Source organism: Triturus cristatus, chromosome 2_1 (assembly GCF_964204655.1).
Source record: "Triturus cristatus chromosome 2_1, aTriCri1.1, whole genome shotgun sequence".
In the NCBI taxonomy this organism is placed as follows: domain Eukaryota; kingdom Metazoa; phylum Chordata; class Amphibia; order Caudata; family Salamandridae; genus Triturus; species Triturus cristatus.
Window position 1 is genome coordinate 391,054,488 of NC_140581.1, and position 24,164 is coordinate 391,078,651.

General features: G+C 46.1%; 1 protein-coding gene across 2 annotated transcripts in view; it reads left to right on the forward strand.

Moving 5' to 3' along the window:
• The window catches only part of ZSWIM6 (zinc finger SWIM-type containing 6), a 528,445-nt gene that overhangs the window by 258,253 nt on the left and 246,028 nt on the right, over nt 1-24,164 (forward strand). For both annotated transcript variants that reach the window (XM_085631506.1, XM_085631504.1), the window contains exon 3: nt 6,104-6,252. In XM_085631506.1, coding sequence (XP_085487632.1) covers nt 6,104-6,252 — 149 coding nt within the window. The remainder of the gene's footprint in view (nt 1-6,103; nt 6,253-24,164) is intronic.

Sequence of the window (24,164 nt, forward strand, 5' to 3'; positions counted from 1 at the left end):
GTTCCTCCTGGGGGTTGCACTGCCTCCACGGGCCCCCTGCTCCGTGGTCCACCCAGCATGCCAGTCAGTGGCAGTGAAGTATGAGGTCAGCAAGAGGGGGAGATATTACAGCTGATCCCTTGCTCTGCAAGTAGTCTCTCCCCATGGCATCTCACTACAGTCTTGTGCCATACTTACAGCTCATGCAGGGCACCTCCTACCTCCAATGCCCCGGGTTGCCTTAAAGTGTCAGTCGTGATTTTTCCTGGTTCAAATCGTCACTCTTGGCTGGCATTATAGGTGGCGGAGGACCACAGGAGGGGAGGAAGCAGGGACGTCCATCAGAAACTAGGCTCAGACACGGGCACAGTCCCATTTGCGTCAGCCAAATGTTCAGGCCCTGTCCCGCAGTCCACTGTGGGCCTCCTCCTCATAGCAGTGCAAGTTTCCAGTGGCCCACGGTCACTTGCTCCACCTGGTAGTTCCCATGTGCGCGCGCCCCCGCCCCCCAGGCTCGAATCACCTGGGCCTTTACAGTTGCACCTACGGTGGTCTGACTTCCCGGGTCCTGCTTCATAGCTGCTGCCGTAGTCTCCTGCTCTGTGGGTTACTCCCCCCAGGGGCCTGGAACTCTGGACCACATCGTGTGGGCTGCCCATTTTTTCCATCAGTGTGCCCCTCTGCAGTCTATATTTGCAGAAGGCCTCACGCTCATGTGGGCTGCGATCCTTGCTGCTGCTGCGGGTTCAAGGCCTGTACTTGGTAATGTCTGCTTAGCGGCCTTTTACAGCCCCCACTCACTCAGAGGACTCACCTGCACACCTCCTCTTCTATCTCTAACATGGTGGTCCAGATCACCTGGCAGCTGTTGAGCCCTGGACTAACCAGGATTTTGCTGTGGTGCTGAGGCACCTTTCTCTAGCATGTCCGCTCACCGTTTTGCTTGGCCATGCCCCCCCCTGTAGATTTATATTCCTTAGGGAAAGTCGAATCCTTTTCACCCTGGAGCCAGATGCTTGTATTTGTACCACATCTGAGAAACTTTACTACCCTACGCCTCTACTCAATGTTAGTTTTCCCCACTACTTATTGGCTCAGAATGGACATGTTTGCTGGCTGATTTGTTACTGGCGATATGGTCTTCTGCATCTTACGCCGTAAACTGCTTGTGTGCTTAAGCTTCTTGGTGTTGGACAGGCAAACCCCTTGAAGTGCTGTTTTTCAGTGGTAGGGCTTTTGAACATTGCCTGAAACTGTCATCGTCTAAGTGCACTAGATAACAAATGGTTGTTTCCAAAAAGTATCCTTCACCCCTTCCTTCAGATTGTTTGGTCCTTTTTTTTTTTTTTTACTTTTTCCTCCTTGCATGCAAGGTAGGTTTTTATTTGCTCTTCCTAATCCAGTTTTATCCCTCAAATATCCTAATACCACAATTATGGAAGGTCTGTGTCAAATGGCTGCTAACCTTGGTGCACCTTTGTGGAAGTGGATTATTAATAACCCACTGGTGCAGGGTCACCCTTTAGTCCACGGGTTCTTAACAAGTAAGGAGGAATCGACACTGGAGCGAAGTACAAACCATAGGTCATTTAACTAGCATTCATGAATGGGGCTCCGTCCGACAAGCACCATAGAGATACTCAATGAGAGTCACACCGAACGATGGTTACATGGGTTTTTAGAGCAAAGATCACAAACAAGGGATGCCCAGAAGTAAATGGAGCTGGGAAGAACACACAAATGAAACAATCGGTAAGAATCAATAGCCTTGGTGCCTTGTGTAACTGTTGTGTCCTGAAGCTAAACAACAAGATATGCTATCTAAACAAACTTTACTTGAGGCTTTACCACTGTCTGAAAAATCCCGTGCAGATGCCAGCTGTTTTGCATGGACTCTGCATGTATACACAGCCTACAATACCCAAATCTAGATTCTTTAATCAAGTTTATACAGATGCGGTGTCAAGGATAGAGCCAGGCTGAAAGCAGAGCAGGGGTGAGAAATGGATGAGGCATAGCTTAATCAAAAAACAAGAGAATCCGATTTTACACTTTAACACCTTTTTGACAGTGTTGTGGTTGCCGGATCAACCCTCACCATTCAGATCACCTGTTTTCTCCCTTCATTATGCCCAAGTGGAACATGAATTTGATTTTGGGTATCTGTGTTCTCCTTTTGAAACCATGCACAATTGTACTCTCAGGCTTTTGTTCCTCTTAGACTGTCTTTTAGGTGGCCATTTACATCAGCCTCCAGGGTGATCGTGCTTCAGGCCCTCTTGGTTCAGATCCCTTAGACTACTTTTTAACAGAACAAACTGGCTATCCAAAAGCATTCCTCTTTGCTACCTAAGGTGGTGATCCCATTTCACATCGGTCAGACAACCATCCTTCTGACGTTCTTTGCTCTGTGTTGGTAACGGAGTCAGTCATTGGGGTAGACTGGTCCTGCATTGTGGAGTGCTTTGTAGACATGGATGAGCAGCTTGAATTTGCAGTGCTTCTGAATGGCAAGCTAGTGCAGTTCCACAAGGTTAGGAGTGATGTGTGTGCTAATGGGGATGTCTAGGATGAGTCTGGTGGTCTGGATGGTGTGAAGTCTGTGTGAGTTTGCTGGAGATGCTGACATATAGCCCCTTGTTGTAGAGGAGTCTGCTACTGACGAGGGCAATTGGGTGACCGTGCATCTACTGTGTAGGGAGCCATTTGAAGATTTTGCGAAGGATTCTGAAGATGTGGCAACAGAATGCGATTGGGTGTTGACTTGTTTAAGAGCTTGTCTAGGATGCCGAGGATTGTGAGGGTGGGCGTAGGGCCCAAGTCTGGTGGCCACCAGGAGTAATCTCTGGGAGAGTTCTTATTTCTGAAGAACTGGGTCTTTGTTTTCAGTGTTCAGTTTGAGGCAATTCTCTTGCATCCAGTTTGCTATGTTGGAAATACAGGCTGTGAAATTGTTCCTGGTGGTGTTGGTAAGGAACAGGATAGTCTGAGTTTCATCCGCGTAGGAGACTGTTGATGTTGTGGGCTCTTATGATGTGGTGTTGGATGCTGTGGAAACATTGAACAAGGTCATACTGAGGGAGGAGCCCTCGAGGCTCGGCAGATGAGCTTCTTTTGGTTGGAGCTGAAAGTGGAGTCTGACCCATTGTGTCATGTTGAAGGGAAAGGAGATCCAACCTAGGGCGAGTCCTTTGACTCCTGATTCCTGAAGTCTGGCAATGAAGGTGCTGTGAGAGACTGTCTAATACTCCTGAGAGGTTCAGCAGGATGAGTGCAGAGGGTTTTCCTCTGTCCATGATCGAGCAGAAGTCATCTGTTGCTGCCAGGAGGTAGGTCTCCAGGTTGTGGTTCCTGCAGAATCCTTATTGGGTAGAGTCCAGGAGGTAGTGCTCTTCAAGCTGGGAAGACAGCTGCTTTTGATCTTTCTCCAGGACTTTGGCTGGGTTGGGTAGGAGCGAGGTCGGCCTGTAGTTGCTGAGATCCTAGTAATTAGCTCACTGTTCTTCAGCAGAACAGTGAGATACATGCGTTTCCAACTGTCCAGGAAGGTGGTGGTGGTGGTTCCCAACTTGTTCATGTGGTGTGTGGAGGGGACTGAGGGGGAACCTGAGTGGATGGTCTGCATGACTTTGGTGGTGAGAGGCTTCCAGTTTGTTAGGAGGTAGGTGCTTCTGTTGGCGATGGGAGGTTGCATGATGTCCTCTGAGGTAATTGGGGTGCGAAGTTGGAGTAGATCTTGAGGATTTTGATGTGCAAGTAAAGGGTATCTCAGAGCATCTGCGATGGAGTGATTGTGTTGGTGGCGCCTGTCAGGTCGGTGATTTCTTCGATGTTCTTTGTGTGTGTTGGAGCAGAATTAGAGTCTGAATAAGGGGGCCAGTTTCCTGGCTTCTTTGTGTGCATGATACCTTCTGAGAGCGTATTTATAGTGATCCCTGGAGGTGTTGTCTCAGCTGGTCTTCCATCTTCTTTCCATCTACTTGCAATAGCGGTTGGAGCCACTGGGGTCTTCTGTGTACCAGCAAGCTTCAGCGCAAGTTCTTGTGTCTGTTTTTCTTTTTTTATCATGGTGGCCAGGTTGTTAGCTCAGTAAGGTGGGTAGGTTGCCTGTGAGGGTTGGTTGGTGGCTGTGTTGGCTAGTTGGATCTGAGAGCGTGGATCTAGTCTACTTCTGTTATCTTGTAGCTGTTACAGCTGAGTTTTATCGGTTTAGGTTTGTTTGGGTGTGGTGCTCGGATGTGGAAGTGTTTAATGGTGTGGACTGCTCATGTGAGCTGGTAGATGTTGCTGGAGGGGATTTTGTTGCTCGAAGTGTCCTGCGGAATGAGCTGCGCCTTGTTCAAGCTGCGTGAGGCCGATTAGGCTTTCTAGGAGGTTGGTGGCGTTGCGGTCTGTGGGGTCATCAAGATGGAATTTGAGGTTGCAGAGTAGAAGAAAGTCGATGGATCTGATGGTGAGGGAGGGGTGATCGTCAGTGAGGAGGTTGCTGAAGGTGATGCAGGGTTCTGGTGGTTGGTAGGAGAGGGTGCATGTGATGGTCGTGGAGTGCCTTATGTGCAGATGAATGTGCAGGTGTTCCATGAGCACAGTTTGTTCATCCGAAGAGGTGGTGCAGGTGATGGTATACTTGTGTATGATTGCAAGGCCTCCTCCCAGTTTGAGGGGCCTTTCAGGGTGGATGATCTCTAATCCAGGGAGAGTATGGCTATGGCGGGGGTGGAAGGGATCTAGTGTTGAGAAGCATGCAGGCGATACAGGGTGAAGTGTGTGCAGTGGACGGTGTGTAGGGGATCCTGCAGGACAACTGACTGTGGGCACAAGAGAAAAGCCCTACCGTGCGGGGCTGCATTCAGTTTTGAGTGCTAGCAGGTTGGTGGAGCTGTAACGGTCAGTCCGGGTGCAGACTGGCTTGCCTTTGGTGTGTCCAGTGCAGTCATGGTCGGCCACCTTGAAGTAGGTCCTAAGAAGAGGGGAGGAGCACGCGGGTGCGGGGCTATGGAGGGACCGGAGAAGGCATGTGGGAGTAGCAGGTAAGTAGGGTGCAGACCAGGAAGGCCGAAAGAGCGTGGGGAGTGGGGAGGAGGATGGGAGCACAATTGCGGGCACAGACTGGGCAAAGCAAAACGGTCATAATTAGTACAAAAGACCAAAGCACAGCAGACCGAATTGGCACAGAGACAAAAACGTGTATAAGAGGCAAGACGAGTACAAAAGACAAAACGGGCAAAGGAAAAATGAGTACAAACGGCAATGACAAGTACAAGAGACTGGCACAAAAGACCAAAGGACTGGCTGGACGGGGCAGCAAAAAGGGTACTTACAACTGCAGGCACAGAAGGCCAGGCACAGACACAGGCACGAATGAAGAGCGCAGTTTTTTTATTTATTTTAACCGTTGTAATTGCTTGAATTAGACTGTTGTATGCTTTTTAGGTTTTCTGTTTTAATTCAGGTGTCTTCAGAGCTCAGCCTTCGTACAAAAAGGCTTTTTTGAAATCCCTGGCACTGTTTTGTTAAGAACACAACCTCTCAACCAGAGGGAATCTCATTTTAACTTTCTGTAGCTGGGTGTTAAGCCCATTCTAACAGACCGCAGAAAGGAACTTGGGTAAAGGAAGCTGAATTTAGCGGTTTTGGAAGTGCTTCTGGGTTAGGTTACAAGTACATAATGGTATAGGAAACTTGAAGGTCTATTTAGATATTTTTTTTACTTTATTTCTCATGACCCATGCAATTTATTTTACATTCAACTTGTATATTATAGGAACTAGAAATGTTGCTGTGCATTTCACGAAATACTAATGCCCACCACTGACAATGTTTTTTTTTTTTTTCTACCTACAAGGTCACTGTGTATAGGGGCGTTTCATAATTTCTGTGGGCATGGGAGCCTTACATGGCAAAATCATCTTTATAAAATTGGGGTGAATACAAAATAACAGTCAAATCGCAAAACCCATTTCTCTTCAGCCGTACCTTAAATATATAGGTTACTTGAAATTGCATTCACATGTGGCACCTTTTGTACTGCTTTTTTTTAATCGTGAGGTCCTTGTTCCCCAGCAATTCCACCTCCCATCCCCAACAAAATAAAAACTGACCATGAGTTTTTAATTTTCCCTAGGTGCTCCTGATCCCACAGCGGGTGCTAGCATAGATGATGAAAACTGCTGGCACTTGGATGAAGAGCAGGTCCAGGAGCAGGTTAAACTCTTCCTCTCCCAAGGCGGTTATCATGGCTCAGGGAAACAGCTTAATTTGCTTTTTGCAAAGGTAAGCATAGTTCTATTTCTTATTTCTTTCATATGTAGCAACAAAAACTACATCAACTTTGTTTAAAATGTAGTCCTCCCACAAGGAAATTAGTAAAACTGCCACTGATTGGATAGGGAATGGTGAAAGATTGGGCTGCAGGTTGGGCCTCCTGCTTAGATAATGCTGCTGACTTGCAATGTTATCAGTTAACCAATGAGTTGATGGATTGTGTCAACAAGGTGAACAATCTGTTTTATTATACCATTGGTCCTCTCGAACTTATTGCTGTTGTATGTGAGAATCTGGTGGCCCATTCATCGAGCAGCCGTTCCATGAACCTGCACCACAGCAAGAAGCCCAGCCCTTTTTACTGAAGATATTAAGTGTATAGCTGGAAAATGGTGCAGCAAGATCATTGCTTTGGCCAGTGGAACTTATGGAATATAGATTTGGAGGAAGAACTCCAATTATTTAATTATTTCTTCCTCAACATCTTAGTTTTTAGGTCTCGCGCCTAGCGATGCAGTCCGCAGAACTGCTCGCGCAGCGAGTGTAATTTTGTGGAGGGTTCCAAAACGGAGCCTGGAATCACACACGCTCGTGCGTGTGCAATTTCCTTTTGGTCCACGGTATTGGCGTTTGCGGTCATCTTTTTCCGAAACACAGCACGCAATAGGCCAAAGGCGGTTGCGTTGCTCCGCCCATGGCCTGTTTGTGTCTGGTACCCGCACGGGCGACATCTGTTTTCAATTATCATGCTCAGACACTGGCACGATAATTAATAACAGATCGCTCGCGTGTGCGCACCACTCGCGGGCTTGTTTTTAGGAGGAGGAGGACGACTTTCCCTGGTAGATCCTCGCAGAGCTGTATAGGTTGTGAAATACTTGTGACAGTTTATTTTTAAAAGATGGTATGGGTGGAATAACTTGCTAGAAAGACTAATTTTGGATAATTCTTCAAGAGAAAACGTACTGTATATTGCAGCCGTGACACATTCACTTGTCGGTTACTCTTCTCCTATTTCCTTCCTTGTTGATCTTTCACATTCCTTTTGCATCTTTTACATTCGACTTTGCAAACGTCATTGCCTTTTTTCTTTCCTCCACGTTGTCTCAGTCCTCGTCTGTCTGTCATGCTTCCCTAAAGTAATTCGCCAGAGAGGGCTGTTTATTACGCTCCTGACCTGGCGCTTGTATAATCGGGGTTGTGGTGCCTGTAGGTTGTCAATACACAGACAGGTACTCACACCCACAGTTTTTAGTCTGTGCACGATTCCCTCTGATGATCATAGCTGTGGCCACCATTGGTTGTGAGGAGCAGGGGGGTGTTGAATGGTGCAAGTCTCAAACAGGCCTGACATAACTTCGACCTCTATAGTGCTCAGGCACAGAAGCACCAGAAGTCCATGCAAGAGATGCGAAAAGACGAGCCTCCACATTTCTATGGGTTAGTTATTCCACCTGTCTCCCTTTCTGTAAAGTTGTCCTTAAACTGCATCTCGTCCCGCCCAGTTAGTGATAAAATGCACAAGCTTCTTGAAAGAACTCCACATGCCAATAAAAAAAATGTATATTTACTTTAAACCGCATCTCGTCCTGTCCGGTGAGTGATAAAATGTACAATTACCAATAAAAATGCTTCTTAAAAGAGAAACCCACACTCCAGTAAAACAAGCATTTGGAATGCATTAGGTCTTGCATTATTAAATTTTGAGCTATTGGCACTGCTAAATAATGCAACACCAATAGCTCAAACTTTAAAAATGCGAGACCTATTGCATTGCAAATGCTTGTACTTTTAGGTCTTACCTACAGACCATGCAGCTTCTAGCCATTTGTTGCCAAGGACTATTGTCCGATCCTCGAATTGTTTCGTGATGCCACGGCTATATAATGTGCCTTTTTTTTTTTTTTTTTTTTTTTCTTCACACAATTTTGTGAACCCTACAGCTTAGTTTCGGTTGCCCTCCCTATTGTGTACAATTCCAGTACTGAAAGTGAGTTTTGGGTCCCATTTTGCATACCATTGGTTACTGTTCTGTGTGTTTTTTTATTATTTGATTTAATTGCTTCTTATTTAATGCCTTACTTTTTTGTTTGTTCACCCATGGAGTATAGTTTCCATCCTGCACTGTTACTCCCCCACGCATCTTGCTTTTTTTTTTTCTTGTTTCGTGGAATCTGCAACTCCTATTTGCTGCTGGACCTCTCCTTTCTAAATGATGCGCTTTATGGCACTTTTGCATATATCCTGTTTTTCGGGCCTGGATTTTTTTTCATCCCAGGGCTCAGACTCGTGGAATTGTTTTTCTTTTCTTTCAGCTGCATGAGCAGTTAAAATAGCCACACTACAGTTGAAAAATCCAAGGCAAAAAAAATCAAGCCCAATTACAAGGACTCACATGGAGCAAACTCAGGTTTCTGGTAATCAGATAGTTTAACCTGGAGACTAGTTCATGGGAGGCCTAGTTACAATATTTCTGTTCAGTTTAGTTAAATGAAAGGTCATATTGTTAAAGGATGTGCTGGAACTTATAAGCTGGAAGCCACTTCCCCTTGCATTGACATTCTATCGTTGGACATCCTTATCCCCTATGCTATTTATGCCATTTCAGATCAGAGCTAAGATGGGGAGCAAGCATAGGTTTAAATCTAGAATCCGGGCTTTAAGTGGGATGAAAAAACGGGGTGGTCTTTCAAAGGGGCATGGTCAAAGTGATTAAGGGCGTGGCTTAACACGTAAGCTAAAAATCTGTGTTTAGCACAGTGTGCCGCCCGACTTGTATTTTGCTGTTTCTGTCATTGCATCCAGATATGATACAACAAGTGACTTCATACCTACAACAAGTCAGGACTATTGGCTGCGTCAAAGGTTGCTAGTTGCATAAGCTAAATAAGCCGCAACTATGGCTTCAATAGAATATTGAAAACACTTCCACTTAAAGCCCTGGTGGCACCACCACAATGTTAATCCTCCTGAGTTTCAAAAAGAGAAGGGAAATCCAGAGGGAAAATGACTCTTTAAAGGATTTCCCTTCCTTTACAATGCTCACCACATGCACATCGATGTGCCTGCAGTCTGGGGGGGGAAAAAAATCGACCGCCTGTGCCAAGGCACAAAACAGAGCCCGATAGAGACCAGTTTCGAGGCCCCCTTAAAACTGCCGGTGCTCAGACCCATTGAGACCCGGCCCACTTAAAGCCCTGTCTAGAATAGTATTCTGTCAGGAGGCCATCTAGTCTAAGCATCTTGCTAGAATTCATGGCACAGAGTGCATCAATTATCTTCTTGGGAATGGGATTCTGCAGCTTTTCTCGGTCTGAGACCGATTGGGTCGACAGAGCGAGTTTTGCGTTGAGCAGAGTTTTAGGTTAACGCCCAGGATGCTCCTGCTTGGCATATTGTGTTGTGTAATTGGTAAAGATTCTGTAAGTTTCCAATGACGCCAGTTAGCTTGCTTTTGGGGAGTCTGATCTGTGGGACTGGCCTAGCTGCAGCTAATACAGGACCTTGCCTGCTTTGTCACCCACTTTATGGACTCTTTAGGCACACGGAACACTTTGACGTTTTCGATCCAGGACCTTTGTTTCTAAATGAAACAGCCCAGTCCGTTTCTATTTCTGCTACCAGCAGGAAGGCTTTTACCTTGCTCTCCACTGGCACCACCCTGGGTGACTCAGTGTGTATTGACTTTGAAGTAGGGTTTCTTTTCTGTTTGTGGTGATTACCATGTTTTTCTTTCTTGGTTGGTTTGTTCAAGCCTCCACATAGCTCGCCCTCCCTGGACCTTCCGATTTATAATCTCTATGGGTGCATGATCCGCAATACCAGGGCAGAATGCGGGCCTCAGTTGTAAGTGTAAAGGTTGTGCACATATGAAGTTTCATGTTCTATTGGGTTGACATGCTAACTTTTATAGTGGTAAGCTTTCTCCATAACTGAAAATACATCTAAAGGAACTATTCAACATGCGAGCAAATCAGTTGTGCCTGCTATTACCCCCCCCCCCCCCCCCACCTTTGACACCATACGTCGAACACTGAAGCATCTGTTGCCCTCTAACTCTAGGACATTGCCATCACAACATTATTAAGAATAATAAGGTAATGGTAGTTATGCTGCTGGTCTGACAAGTCTTTGTTCTGAGGGTGATTGCGAGGAGGCACACAGAATGGAAGTCGCTACGTCACTGTTTTGCTGGTCTTGATCCCTCACATTAGTGTCTCCCTCCCCCCACCCCCCCCCCCCAAATTCCACCCTTCAGTCTGGCTCTGACCTTTGGGGGAAGCCCTGCCCAGTCTCGCAAGAGCATCTGCATCAGTGCTCTGTGGCCTATTTTCACAATAAAGCATTCCCAGAACTTCCCGATGTGGACCTGATCTAATTATCAGTGAACTTCTGTGGATTATGTCCTTCTGTGTTCTCTGAAAAGACAATGAAGCACTGCTTACATCTCCTAGCCCCTCTCTCTGCATGGGCTTTGTAGTGTTGGCCGAGGCTGACAACTGGAAGACCTTTGATTTGAACTCCCAGACAGTCTTCTAGTTTGCATATGCAGTCCTGCTTTTTGGTGATTGTCCACCGTATTTCGTAGGCTGTAGTGGAGCAGTGCTCAATCGACTGCCATTTCTGCCATCTGTCTCCAGGGCTGGATGAGGGGATTGGATCGCTTGAATGGCTTCTGGGGATGATTTAGCGGTCTACTTGGAGTAGTCTTTGGGTGATGGAGTCTCCCACTGTGATACAGTGGATCTGTCCATTTTTGTCTGAGGAGCTGGGGCTCTTCCAGAACCAGCTCTGCTCCAGCAGCACCAGATAGTCTTTGAAGTCCACTAAAATAATGATCGGGTTGGGGGAATCACATCCACCCCCTGGAACCGCTATAGCTGGCAGAGATTATTCAGCTCTATTGAATTCCCCACCCCTGTTAGGTGGGTGGGTGAGGGAGGAAGAGACCGCTGCACCCCAGTTCAGGGAGTGCATCAGTAGAGAAGAGCTGCCAGCTGACCTCTCCACCTGAGTGTCTTAAAGTCAATGCGGGGCTGCTTCCTTTAGGCCTGCACCTTTACATATTGGATGAGGAGGCGGGGCACACATGGAAGTAGAGATGCTCACTCCCTTGCATTCCTTGGGTCCAAGCAGCTTAGTGAGAGGCTGGGGTCAGAGCAGGTGCAGAAGCAAAAAAGCAGGCAGCGGTTTGCTGCTCATACATAGTGTGAGGGGAATACGTAATTTAAGGTGCGATTGTTCAACCTCTCTGTGGAATCACTGGCAAAACGAACTTTGGTCTAGTCCGGTTAGTTTGCTAAATCTGAGCTCAACCCTGGGTAGCTGTGGCTTTGAGCAGTCTGGCTTAAAGGAACAAGTGTAAAACATTTAAAAGTACCAAAACAGCAAAATATTCCTGCAATATGAAAAATATGACACCAATTTTATAAAAATGTATCTTATTTTTATTAATTTTTAAACACCACATCAAAATCTATTTGGGGTTCTGGAATCTTTGTAGAACTTAAGAGTTGTGTTTGGCTACTCCGACCTACTTCAGGTGACCAAATCCGACAGGAGTAAGGTCAAGGGACCCAATGAGGGATAGTAGGACAGTTGCCTTGGCACCAAAGCAGTCTGAAGTACAGTTCCAGGCTCTATGAACGATCCATCGTAGACTCCAATGGAGTGGTCCTGATAAAAAGGATGCAGGATGCTGGAGGTGCTGTAAGATGCTGTGCGGTCAATGGGGCAGGGGATGAGGGGGGTGCGGTGGTAGTATTCTACAGTCCAGTTGGGGCAGCTTTGGCCACAAGGGTCACTGTTTAAGTCCTATTTGGTCTAGCAAAAGTCAATTCCTACTGGACTACTGGTCTCCGATCACAGCAAAACCAGCAGTTTCCTTTGTTGTAGGCAAGTGCCTATTTTGGGTGACCAAACCGCGCTGCGACTCACAGGTCCAGGAGACCCTGGTACAACTTTTGAGCGTTGGGACTCTGTTCCGGCTGCCCTTTGATGGTCAGCGGCGATGAAGCGGTTTGTGGCTATTGACTGACCAGAATGGGCTTTTGCAGATGTTGTGGCCCTGGTGGTGCAACAGGAACCCAGCCAACTGACTATTGAAGTTCACCTTTTCTGTTTGGGGCTCTGGCGTGATTTCCATAAGTCGGGCACCACAGGCATAGCCTTCTCTTTGCTAGCCCAATGATCAGCAAATGCAGTCCAGCAGTTGGTGCAGCCTCTCGTCCGTTCCAGGGAACAGGGCAGCCCTTCAGTCCTCTCCAGTCCAGATGCGATTGGAGGTCTAGATGCCATAATTATGCCCAGAAAGTGCCCTTGAGGGATGGAGTGGTTACTAGCCAAATTGGCAAATAGGGCCCTCCCATACCTAGGATGACGTCTTGCAATATGTGGCATCCAGCTATCCCAGAGAGGAACTATTCAGCCCACTCCCAAGAAGGCAGGGCCCCTCTCTTGATGTGTGGAGCTTGGTAGCCCACCCTAAAGGTGTGGCTACTTGAGGGCTACACACTTGGAGAAAAAATAACTTGTCTAGTACCTCATCAAAAAAGCAGCCCTTTGTATGTGTTCACTATTTGCCCTTCAAAGACTGATTTACTTTTTAAGCTTGCCTTTTGAGCTCAGACCCTGTATGGCTTCCTGCCTGGGAGGGAGGCATCTCTTCCAACGGCAGTCCTCTATTCATACTGCTGGAGGTTATTCATACTTCTCCCCAGGAGGGCAGAAGGCTGACTTGTCGACCTCTGCAAGTGGCACAGGAAGACTTGGGCAACAGTGGCAACTTCTACAAGTTACATTAAATTTGAGCTGCACATCAATTTAATGCAACAGTTAATGTTTTATGGGTTCCGTTCAAAAGTTAGCACAGCTGAGTTGTAGGTGTGTAACAGTGTTGTCTCCAAAGGAGCTACTCACTTTTCCACATTTAAAAACGACAATTTGGTCTTTTTTACAATATGACATATAAAAAGACATGTCCTACTCTTCAATATGCTGCACCTTACCTTAGGACTATATACGCCTGCTGTAGGGGTGACATATATAGATTAAATGGGGTGGTTTGGGCTTTGTCATTAGTTTAAATGGCAAAGTTGAGTTAGCAGTTGAGCTCCTCTGCCAGTCTGCAGTGGCAGGCTAGAAACCATGTTTTCACTCTGTCACACTCAGGGTGGCACAATGTGCTGCAGCCTTGATGAGACACTAACTTGCAGGCGCTGAGTACCACTTGTACTAGAGACTTATAAGTATGTGAAGTTATAACACTTGGGTGTAAGCAAATCAAACGTGTACTTTGTAGGGTCAGGATACTAGCACTGAGCTCTGGTTAGCAGGCCTCAGTGCACTGAGTAAAAAAACACCAGCAGCGTTAGTCAAACTCTGAAGCGATCATGCAAAAATAGCCATTTCCTTACATACAGTTCATCTTCAAATTTAGCTGCAAAGGCTCCTAAGGAATACAATAAACTGAAGTGTGGATATATTTTGCTATTATCTGTACAGTTATGTCACGTTTGGTCCCTAAATGTGGATTGGTGTTTAATTTTATCTTTCGGAGCTCCTGGTTCTTATGGTGTACGGGTAGACTGGAAACACCCAATGATTGGGGTTCTGTCACATTCTTAGTCCAATTTAGTGCCATGACTGTGATGGGTTGTTTAATATGCTAGAGTCCAGTAAGATGTCTGATGTATTCATAGACTGAACAGCGTATTGATAGTTTTCCAGCATGATTCGGGTAGCCATACTCGCAATGCCCTAAACAGATCCATTATGTGGAGGTTGATATTGAGATTCATGGAGTGAATTTGCCTCATTTAAACGGATTCCATTTAGGAGTGGTACAAAATCTGCTTTTATTTAACTTGCCCAATTACCTTAATTTCTCTTGCTTCAAATCTAAAGGGCAGTTTGGAAAGGAAACATTATAATTAAGGGTTCGTTTTCTGATTTTTCACATATAAATATAGACTGTCTCTAATTATCTTTTAAGAGCTTTAAAATATAGAAATTCTCTTTGAATGTCTATCCATGCTGTACATCTTGATTGCAAGGTCAATACCGGCACATATTGACCGCATATCTGGTAAAGGTTGGGATTTCCCAACTGTCCTTATGGGCCCACCTAAACATTAAATACAATTCATAAGCAGGTTTGTTCTTTAAGAGTGGTTTTATTCAGCTGGCTGATATGGGAGCTCTTTGAGCTCCCGCAAGTCTGACAAAAGCATACTGCATAGAATATAGTGCATAAAACGTGGCCACTGTCTGCAAATTATTTCCCCCTCATCACGTCCGAGGCTTCAATTGCTCTTTCAGTGGTGCACATCGCATTTGATCCTCCAGAAGCTCCAACGCTCTTCTCCTGAAACAAGTTTCCTCAAGAAGAAAACTTACAACCAATCCTTCTCGGGGATGGCCCTGAGAATTTGGATCTACTTGCCCCCTCAACTCGAATTAATCCATCATCCATTTCCTTCAAGAAAGAAGTCAAAGTACTCATTACGAACAAATTACTTCCCTAGATTCAACCACACTCTTGACTACTTTTACCGACCTCTTAGTTCTCAATTATGACTTTCTTACCGCTTACTGTAATACTGTTTACTGACATTGCCTTACAGTTCTTACTAAAGGCTACTTTTGGCCTTTGTTAATTCTCCTCTTCACGATCCTGTAAAGCATTCCTTCCGTTCCCTGGTTGACACATGTACATTGAGATTGATTGTATTACTATCACTGTGCGTATCGCTGTAAACCTGTAAAGATCTGATACCCGCAAGGGTCACGTATGTGCTATAAAAAAACTATCAAAATAAATATGTAGCCCTTAAATCTCTTATGCATGGCCTATGTACGAACAATACATTAAAACAATGTTCAACGGGGTTGTCTCTATCTGGATGAGGTTTTGTGCAAAATTCTGTACATGTACACAATCGTCTTTTTCGTCTTGCTGGGCAGTCAAAGGCAAGAATGTGGCAACATTAACTCCAGTTTCTCACAGGGCCGGACTGGTTGTAGCGGGCATTTCCCCGGAGGGCTGTTTGAATGGGTGCCGGTTTTGGGCCCCTGGGGAGCCGTTTTTGTTACAGGGCTGTTTGTGCAGCATAGCTGCAATATCGGCCCCTGTAACATAATTGACTGAATCCGGCCCTGGCAAACCGCTCGGCCGCACCCCCAACCCCCAGGGGGCCTGGCCGAGTACTTTGCCAGGGTCGGTTTTGGTTCCCAGTCCGGCCCTGGTTTCTTACAGATACTGTGGTAGTTGCAGGCAAAAGTATTTCATAACTTGTAAGTCGGGCATCTATAAAATGTTTTTTTACATTGCATCAACAAATGTTGTCCTGAATAGGGTGCATACAGTGTCACAGGATGTACCAACACAATATTATCAGACTGTTCCACATGCAATGTGGCAGCTGCTCTGAAGCATCCTGGGAGAGCAGTTGATGCAGGATCCAAGGAAAGCTGAGAAATACTCAGCTGGGCACTGTATCACCATGGCATTGTCAGCAGAGACAAAGCACCCCACAGTACATGGCAGGGAATATTATTTATCTTAATCTGGTGTACCCAGGTCTGGGGATGAACACAAAGCATGTTTAAGCTCGAAGAATGATTTCACACTCCTCTAAACCAAGGCAGTGGATTGAAGCTATATTCTTCCTTGTCAATCCTGAAGGGGTTGTGCTATGAGGTACAAGTTTGAAATCTGCTGCTTGGTGTACCCCACCAACTAAGAAACCCTATTGCACATCTCTGCATACAGGGAAGGGAGATTTGTAACACACCTTTCGTCCTCTTCTGGGACACCTTCCTCATGTCTTTCTCTAACTCTTGCCTTAAATAGATAACTGTAGCCTGAAAATACTGTAATTTTGCGATGGAGAACTTATGCCCCACCATGAGCTGGGCCGGACTGGTAACAGCATCCAGCCTTGGCAGACAGCTGCTTTACCGGCCTTGGGAGGGGAAGGACTGCTAGGAAAAAGCCCCGCTCCCGTTTGTGTTACAGGGGGCTGAGATTGCAGCACTGCTGCAAAACCGCCCCCCACTGGCGCAAAACTGCCCCCCATGAATGAATACAATTTTGTAAAGAGCGCTATGCGAATCAAGATCCGGGGAGGGCCATCGGCAGGGTGTGGGGGGGGGGAGGAGTCTAAGGTGTCGCACAGTGGAGTGGGAATAGCCAACTCTTCAGCTCCTTCTTCAATTGATGCAGGATGGGTTGTGAGCGAAGTAAAAGGCAGGGAATTCCATAGCTCCCCACCGCAGTATGCAAGTGTTCTTCCATCCCATTTTGCTCTGTTAATTCTTGGGACCATGACCATGTGCGCAGAGCTTGATCTAAGGTTCCTGCTGGGAGAGAGCCAGGAGAACTGATCTTGAAAAAGACAGACCGGCTCTCTAAAGGGACTTGTGGATTAGACAGAGCCTTGAAGGAGATCCTCTTCTCCACCAGCAACCAGTGGAGGCCATACAGTAGGTGAGAAATTGGTTCAAACTTGGAGACCTTCAGTAGTGTTATTCTACAGCATTTTGTTAGGACTGCAGTTTTTTTTATCAAGTATTTGGAGGTACCTTAATAGAGGGCATTACAGTAGTCCATTTTCGATGCGATGAGCCATCATCACCATTTTTGTAGTTCAAATGGAATGAACGGGAACATTATTTTTAGAAACCTCAGCATACAAAAAACAGCTGAGGTCACTGCATTGATTTGAGCAGAGAAACCTAGTTTGGTGTCAAAGATCACTCCCAAGTTTCTTGTCTTCTCTACTGGCTGAGGTAAGGCACCCAACTCCAAGGGCCACCAGGATGCATCCCAAAAGATCTCTTTCTCAAAAAGTAGAACCTCCGTTTTGTCTGAGTTTAGCTTGAGACAGTTTCTCTGCATCCAACCTGCGACTAAGTTCCATACTCCTGCAAAAGCTTTTTGCATCTTTTTCTACCTGTGATGAGATGGATATCACTTACTGTGTGTCATTCGCATATGATAATACGGCCAGGCCAAAACTGTGAATATGCTTTGCCAAGGGAGTGACTTGCACATTGAAAAGGGTGGGACTGAGCGCAGATCCCTGAGGTACCCTACAGGGGAGAGAGCATGGTCTAGACTCTGCATCTCCCACCTCGATCCACTGCTGTCTACCTTCAAGGAACGAGCTCACCAATGTTAATGCAGTATTCCTAAAGCCAAGCAAATGAAGATGTTTAAGTGCGCAGTGAATCGTGTCAAAGGTGGTGGTGAGATCCAATAGGATTAATGCAGCTCTGCCGCCCTTGTCCACTGTCTTTTATTTCCTTATATGCAGCCATCAGTGCTGACTCCGTACAATGGCTTGCTCCAAAACTGTATTGAGAGGGGTCGAGCAACTGTTTGGTGTCCAGAAAAGTTAGTATTTCCTCATTTATTGCCTTCTCTAAAATCAGACGGGAGATCGGTCTGTAGCTTTGCACCAGCTTGGGGACCAGGGAAGGTTTTTTCACCAAGTGCAGAATGGAGGCTTTTATCCAAATATATGGGTAATGCCCTGAGCTCCGCACTGCTGAAATGGACAGTGAGCTAGGCCGAAGATTTGTTTCTTGTTACGAGACTGCGCAATAATCAGTACGACAGATGTCCAAATAACATATGGCAGACATCGCAACAATATACTCGCCATAACAAGCATCTTTTGGGGAGCTCGATGAAAGGCTCTTACGAGGACTACTTTCACGTTCGATTTAATGGGAGATCTGATGCTTTGCCTAAGGTGGCACTGTGTCGGCATTGAATGAACTCCTGGTTCATTGTGAATATGAACATCGTGTTCGCTGGTAAAAGATAACCCCGGCCACTTCATTTGAGATGCCTTTTTATTCTTTCTTGGTCCTGAGGAAGGTGGTTTAAATGCAGAACCACCGAAAAGCGCGTTGACCATCATTACATACATGGAGTTCCTTTAGGGACAGACACACCAGAGGCATCTGATGGGTGTGATTCACATCACCAACAACTACAGAGTCTCACTATTAGATTGCTATTGGATCTCTCTTATGTTCGAATCTCTTTTTTAAGTATGAGAGTAAGTGTGAATGAGCAAGCCTGAATGGTGAGTGGTTTTCGGATGGTGATTGTGGGGTTATTTATTCATGTATTGATCTGTGTTGCTTAGTTATTATGTTGATTTAAGAAATGCTTGGGTGACTACCTAGTTTGTATATAAGGAAACATGAAACAATTCAAAGACCAACTTATGATTCCAGAGATTAGATTAAATTGCTGGTTACATTTAATGTTTGTGTATATGTATGTGTAGGCGATGATGAATTTGTCTTTGAAACCACTGTACAATGAGAATTCAAAAAAGCATAACATTATTTTGTATAAAGAAAAAAACTAAATAACATTTTACATTTTTGTGATCAAACATGTTGGATGACAGTTACATTGGGGTTGTGGTAGTTTTTGAGCCACTCATTTGCCACATCTTAAGCAGTATAGGTCAGTTCAGAGGTTTTTCTTGTTAGTTTGTTGCTTTCCCCCTCCTCTTGGACCTTAAAATAATTGAGGGGTATCTTTTTAGGTCTTGCGCCTAGCGTTGCAGTGCGCAGAACTGCTCGCGCAGCGCGAGACATTTAGTAGGTAAAAATGGGGTTTCAGATGCTGACCTAGGAATGGCACACGCACGAGCGTGTGCTTTTCCTTTAGGGGCACTCAATTGGGCTTTGCGTGCGTGTTTTTCACTAAGACGGCACGCAATAGGCCAAAGACGAGTGCATTGCTCCGCCCACGGCCTATTGGTGCCTATTACGCGCACCAGGCCGTCATGTGGTTTCAATTATCGTGCCCAGACACGGGCGCGATAATTGAAACCACATGTCTCGCTGTGGCGGCGCGGGCGCACCACTCGTGGGATTGTTCTTTTTGGATCCATTTCACAGGGAAGCAAGTACACGAAAGAACCGCTGACGTCTTGTGTGCTTTTTGTTCGTTTCCCTTTAGCATTTTGCAGTGACCTCATGCCACACACGGTCCAAACAAGCAACTAATGTGACAAACCCCAAAGTACATAGCTGATGGGATATCTCGGTGGATTAACGCGAGCAAAGGTTGGAATTTAAGCCCTCACACTTCACTTGCTGATGAAATTAGCACCACTGTGTGTGGTAAGATCTCGTGTGTTATCAGCAGCATTGAACGAAGCGGTTTTTAGAGGGCACAGCAGAAGTCACACAAAAATAAATAATCAGAACAGTCTTCTCTCTCCCCAGCCCTTCTTTCCTGTTCTGTCCTTCTGCAGCGCTCAGATGCAGCCAAAGGGTTGTGTTTGGTGCTATCCAGGCTACCAACGTGACTCTTCAAGCCTAAGACGGCTTGTCACGCGGGTCCGGGACTGCCTGCTGTCACGCGGGCCCGGGACTGCCTGCTGTCACGCAGGCCCGGGACTGCCTGCTGTCACGCGGGTCCGGGACTGCCTGCTGTCACTCGTTTTGTTGCCTACTGGGAGTTGTAGTCCTGTTTAACTCACAACAAAACCAAAGCTACACGTCATAGACTTCGAAGTAAAAACTGGACTGGAGCGATACTCGCGCACAGGAATAGCAAGCTTGACTGCTCTGGGGTGGGTTTCACAGAGGCCAGGGGCAGACACGGGGGAGGGGCATGGACTAGGCAGGCGTAAATCTGGAGAGCAGGCGAGGTCAGTGCGCAGAGCTGGGGGCAGCCAGAGCGCGAGGGTGTCCCTGGTGGTCTGTCTGACTATGCGTGCCCATCCCTTCAGTGGCACCTGTTCTGTAACTGGAGAGGCCTGTTCAGGGGCTTGGCTGCGCCATCTCTACAAGAGGTGAGGCCGGTTTCTCTGCTGTAGGACGGATTGAAAACATGCACTGGGAAAAGGGCGTTAAAGAAGGGGGTGGACCCGTTTTCCTCGTCACAACTTCAACAACCAGGTCAGCAAAGCTTGTGCGGAGCATAGTAACCCTCTAACCCCGGGTGTAAGGTCAAGGAATAGGAAGGGGCATCAGTGTATGGTGAGGGTGGTAGGAGTGTATTTCAGGCTTGACGTCACTGGGGCGGAGGAGCCCCAGTACTAAGGCTGCTGTGGGGTGTGTGGGGTGGCAGTGTTTAATGCTACGCGGTGCTGGGCCGGGAGACATTATTCACGCCATGGTCAGAGTACTAAAGGGGGCGGCCCAGTGCCAGCGGGTGTTTTGGGCTCCGTGGCGAGGCAGAGTGTCACACTGCTGTCCTGAGGGGGCCATACCTGGCAGCTGGGTGTATCTAATGCAATAATGCCTGGGGCAATGGAGGGGGGCCTTGTATAAAGTCTGGGGCTGCTGCCCTGAGGGATGAGTGTAACGGAAGGCCATAGGACCACTTCTGCTGAGCCAGACACAGCCCGCACCAGGAGCCGGAACCTCTCGCCTGGGGCCTATCAGTGCCAGGGAGTTGCAGTTCCCCACTTAAGTACCCTAGACCAGCCTGCCAGCTGTGAGGCCACGTAATCTGCAGAGTCACCTGGCACTGCCCTCTGGTATGAAATCATCTCCCAGAGGCGCTCGTGAATGCCTGGCTCTGTGCCAGGACCCGGACGGGTGGACGAGACGACCTAATGGAGATACCAGGGGCTTCCTCGTTTTTTGTAGGCTGCATATTGCTCTTGTCTAGTGCGTAATTTGAATTGAGCAGCATCCAGGTGTTTTTAGCCGGCAACAATTGGGTTGTAGTTGAAGGCAGTGTTTTTTTTCTCAGGGGGGCAATATAGTGTTCAGTGGGGGAGAGGATGTGACATTATGGCCAGAGCGGATTAATTTGGACCTGGGGAACCAGGTTCAGGCTTAATAACCAGTCCACCAAACCACTTTCCTGAGAGAGCATAATCCCATGCTAGACCTTAGAAGGCCCCGCCAGACCTTAGAAGCCCTGGTGTCTTAGCACCAGGAGGTGGACCCTAGCATGAAAAGTGGAGGTTGACCTTTAAGGCTTGTCCACCACAATCCATACTGATGTTCACCTCCAGTCTTGCGGGCAGGCCTATGAAGCAGCACACCCTAGAACAACAGTGACTGTCACTGAGGTCACAGGACCCCTGAAGGGCCAACTCTAGGGCTGCGCTACCGGTGTGACCGCACCGGGTGCTGACTTTGGGTGGAGGCATTAGGTTTGCAAGTATATTATGGTTTTAAAAGCGCTTGCTGCCTCCTTCCTGGCTTCCAGCTATGTTCGGCAACAATAAAAATGTCATGATGACTCTTCCTAGAGAGAGATCGGAATTTTGTCTAGTGGAAAGTTAGCTCAGAGGGTTAATGTGCCTGTTGCAAAGAACATGTACCATGCAGATCTCAAAGTGCATATAATGTAAATAGGTTAGTGGGCTACTGCTTTTGTCAGAGAGATCCTTTTGTTACTTGCAGTTTAGAAGTTAAAATCCTAACATAGAACAGTGAGCTATTAACTGTCATCTAAGAGCTGCATACAAACTGCAAGGTATAAATTGGAGCGTTATGTTTTTTTTCCCCCCAGTCTTTGATTATCCTAATGTTGCATAAAGTGTTTTGAACAGAAATCAATTCTGATTATTAAAGAGCACCCCCAACCATGGTATTACGTTCTAAATTCTGAGTTTGTTTCTCCAGACCAATCACTATTAAACTATATGGCTTACTAGTATGGTTGTCATGTGGCTCCTACACCTCGTAGTCCTTAGTCTTGTGTAACATTTTCTATTCAGTGATTTACACACATAGTGATTGTCTCTGTGTAATGTGTGTGATGTAAGTGCTCTGATACCCTACAATGGTAGGAGTCGTGCTGCACATCAAATTAAATGCATCTGAGAGAAAGTGGTTATGGAGACTTGAGGGGCACTGTTAAAGGGTGATAGTGAAGGAATCCATGGCAGAGGTGGTCATTGGGGGGCACTAACAAACATTAATGCACAGGGCACCACCAGTGCGAAGGCCGGCCCTGCCCTTGAGGCCAGTCTGCCTCACCCATAGGTACCTCCATTGGCCTGGTTTCAGAAGTAGTAGTGCAACTCACCAGGGATTGGCAATGCAGGACTTGCACGCACACCAAACTAAGTTCGCAAACTTCAGTCTCTCTGCTTCATTCACAAGCACTTTCAACATGTGCTGCCTGCTGTGGGGCCACTGGAATTAATTATGCAGCAAAGGAGGACAAAGTTATGCCGCAGTGTTGACTAAATTATGCATTAAAAAAAGGCTGCAGCTTAATGCAGTATATTTTCTGATATTTTATTTTGACATGTGTACACATGCTAACAGTCTCTGGAAATATTTTGCCTTATTAGGACCAGTGTAACATACAAATGCAGCAGTGAGAAAGGTGATCAGTTAACCTTTGCAATAAGCCATCAACTCCGCAGCAACACAAGTCAATTTTTATTAACTTTTGAGCTATAAACAATTTATTAGTTTAAATGGGTAGATCATGCAGCAGATCTTGCATTATGAAGCAAATATGGCAAAGCCATAATTGTATAGAAAACATTTGCAAACTAGGATATTTTGCCTTTCATGTTTGAACTGCTGTTGTGGAAAGGGAGAAGTGCAGATGACAACTCCATGGCTTGGAGACCAATGGCTTGTGATTCCACATTTTATCGTATTTGGAACATTCTGTGATTAGAAGCATATTTCACTTGGTGAATGTATTTTAATGTCAATAACTCCTTATAACCTTAAATAATCATGTGTATCCATTAGTTCATTAAACTGGGCAGTGAAATGCCAAACAAATACTAAAAATTGGGATGTTTGCGCATTTTGGCCACACCTCTGGCTCCTCCCACTGATCCAGTTCTTGGGTTATTCCTGCCCTCTGATTCTCTGCCCACAGTTACCCTACTTTTGTTCCCCCACTTCGACCACTGAGCTGCAGGCGGTAGTGGATGTCGTTATTCGTCTTCTCACTGCTGGATTCCTGGATTTTGGGGAAAAACGGAACAAGCATTTGCAATGCAATAGGTCTCGCATTTGCGAAAGTTTGAGCTATTGGCATTGTAAATGACAATGCCTTTTATTTATGCGTTTGAAAACCTGCAAGCTGTGCGTGAACAAGCACTTTGTACTTCTAGCTCTTGCTTATGAGAAGCAAAGCTGGCAGTCTCTTTTAGTGCCAGCCTTGCTTCTCGTAAGCAAGGACTATACGTACAAAGTGCGTGTTTATGCACCGCTTGCAGGTTTTCAAAACAAATGACTAAAAGGCATTGTCATTTACAATGCCAATAGCTCCAACTCTCGCAAATGCGAGACCTATTGCAAATGCTTGATCTTACTGTTGATGCCCTGAGCTCAGTGCCTCATTTAGTAATTCCTTGAGTGGGCCGGCCAACTGGCTGGCTGCCAGATGGATGACCCGTGGAGGACAGGGGGCTCCGGATTTGATGGAGCTTATGAGATTGTTTTTATTTTTCCCATGTGATAGGTGAGAACTTCTCAAAAATGGGAGATTCACAGGGCCGTGGGAGTGATCCGAGGTATAGTCTTTTCCCGATATGGGGTAGAGTCAATGCTCTGTGTATTCAAAGAGAACACTTGAAAAATAGAGTTGACCTTGAATTGGAGTAAATCCGTGAACTTATTGCAGAAGTATTCATCAGGAAAAAAGATGTTACATTTAGACAAATCTTTGACTGTTTTAAACAGTTCTCTTGTAGAGTTTGCAGCTAGTTTAATTTTTCCTGAGAAATATTTGGTCTTTTCTGCTATGATTAGCTTTTTATACTCAAAGCACTTTTTTATATTAAATTTTTTCATCTGGAAGATAATCTTTCCTACATTGGTGCTCATTATGTCTTCACTTAAGCTGCACAGCTTTTAGAACCTGCTTTTAGAACCAAGGGGCTGATGGGGTTTTTCTTATGGCTCTTCAGTGTTTTCTCCGGGACCGCTTTGTGACATGCCGCATC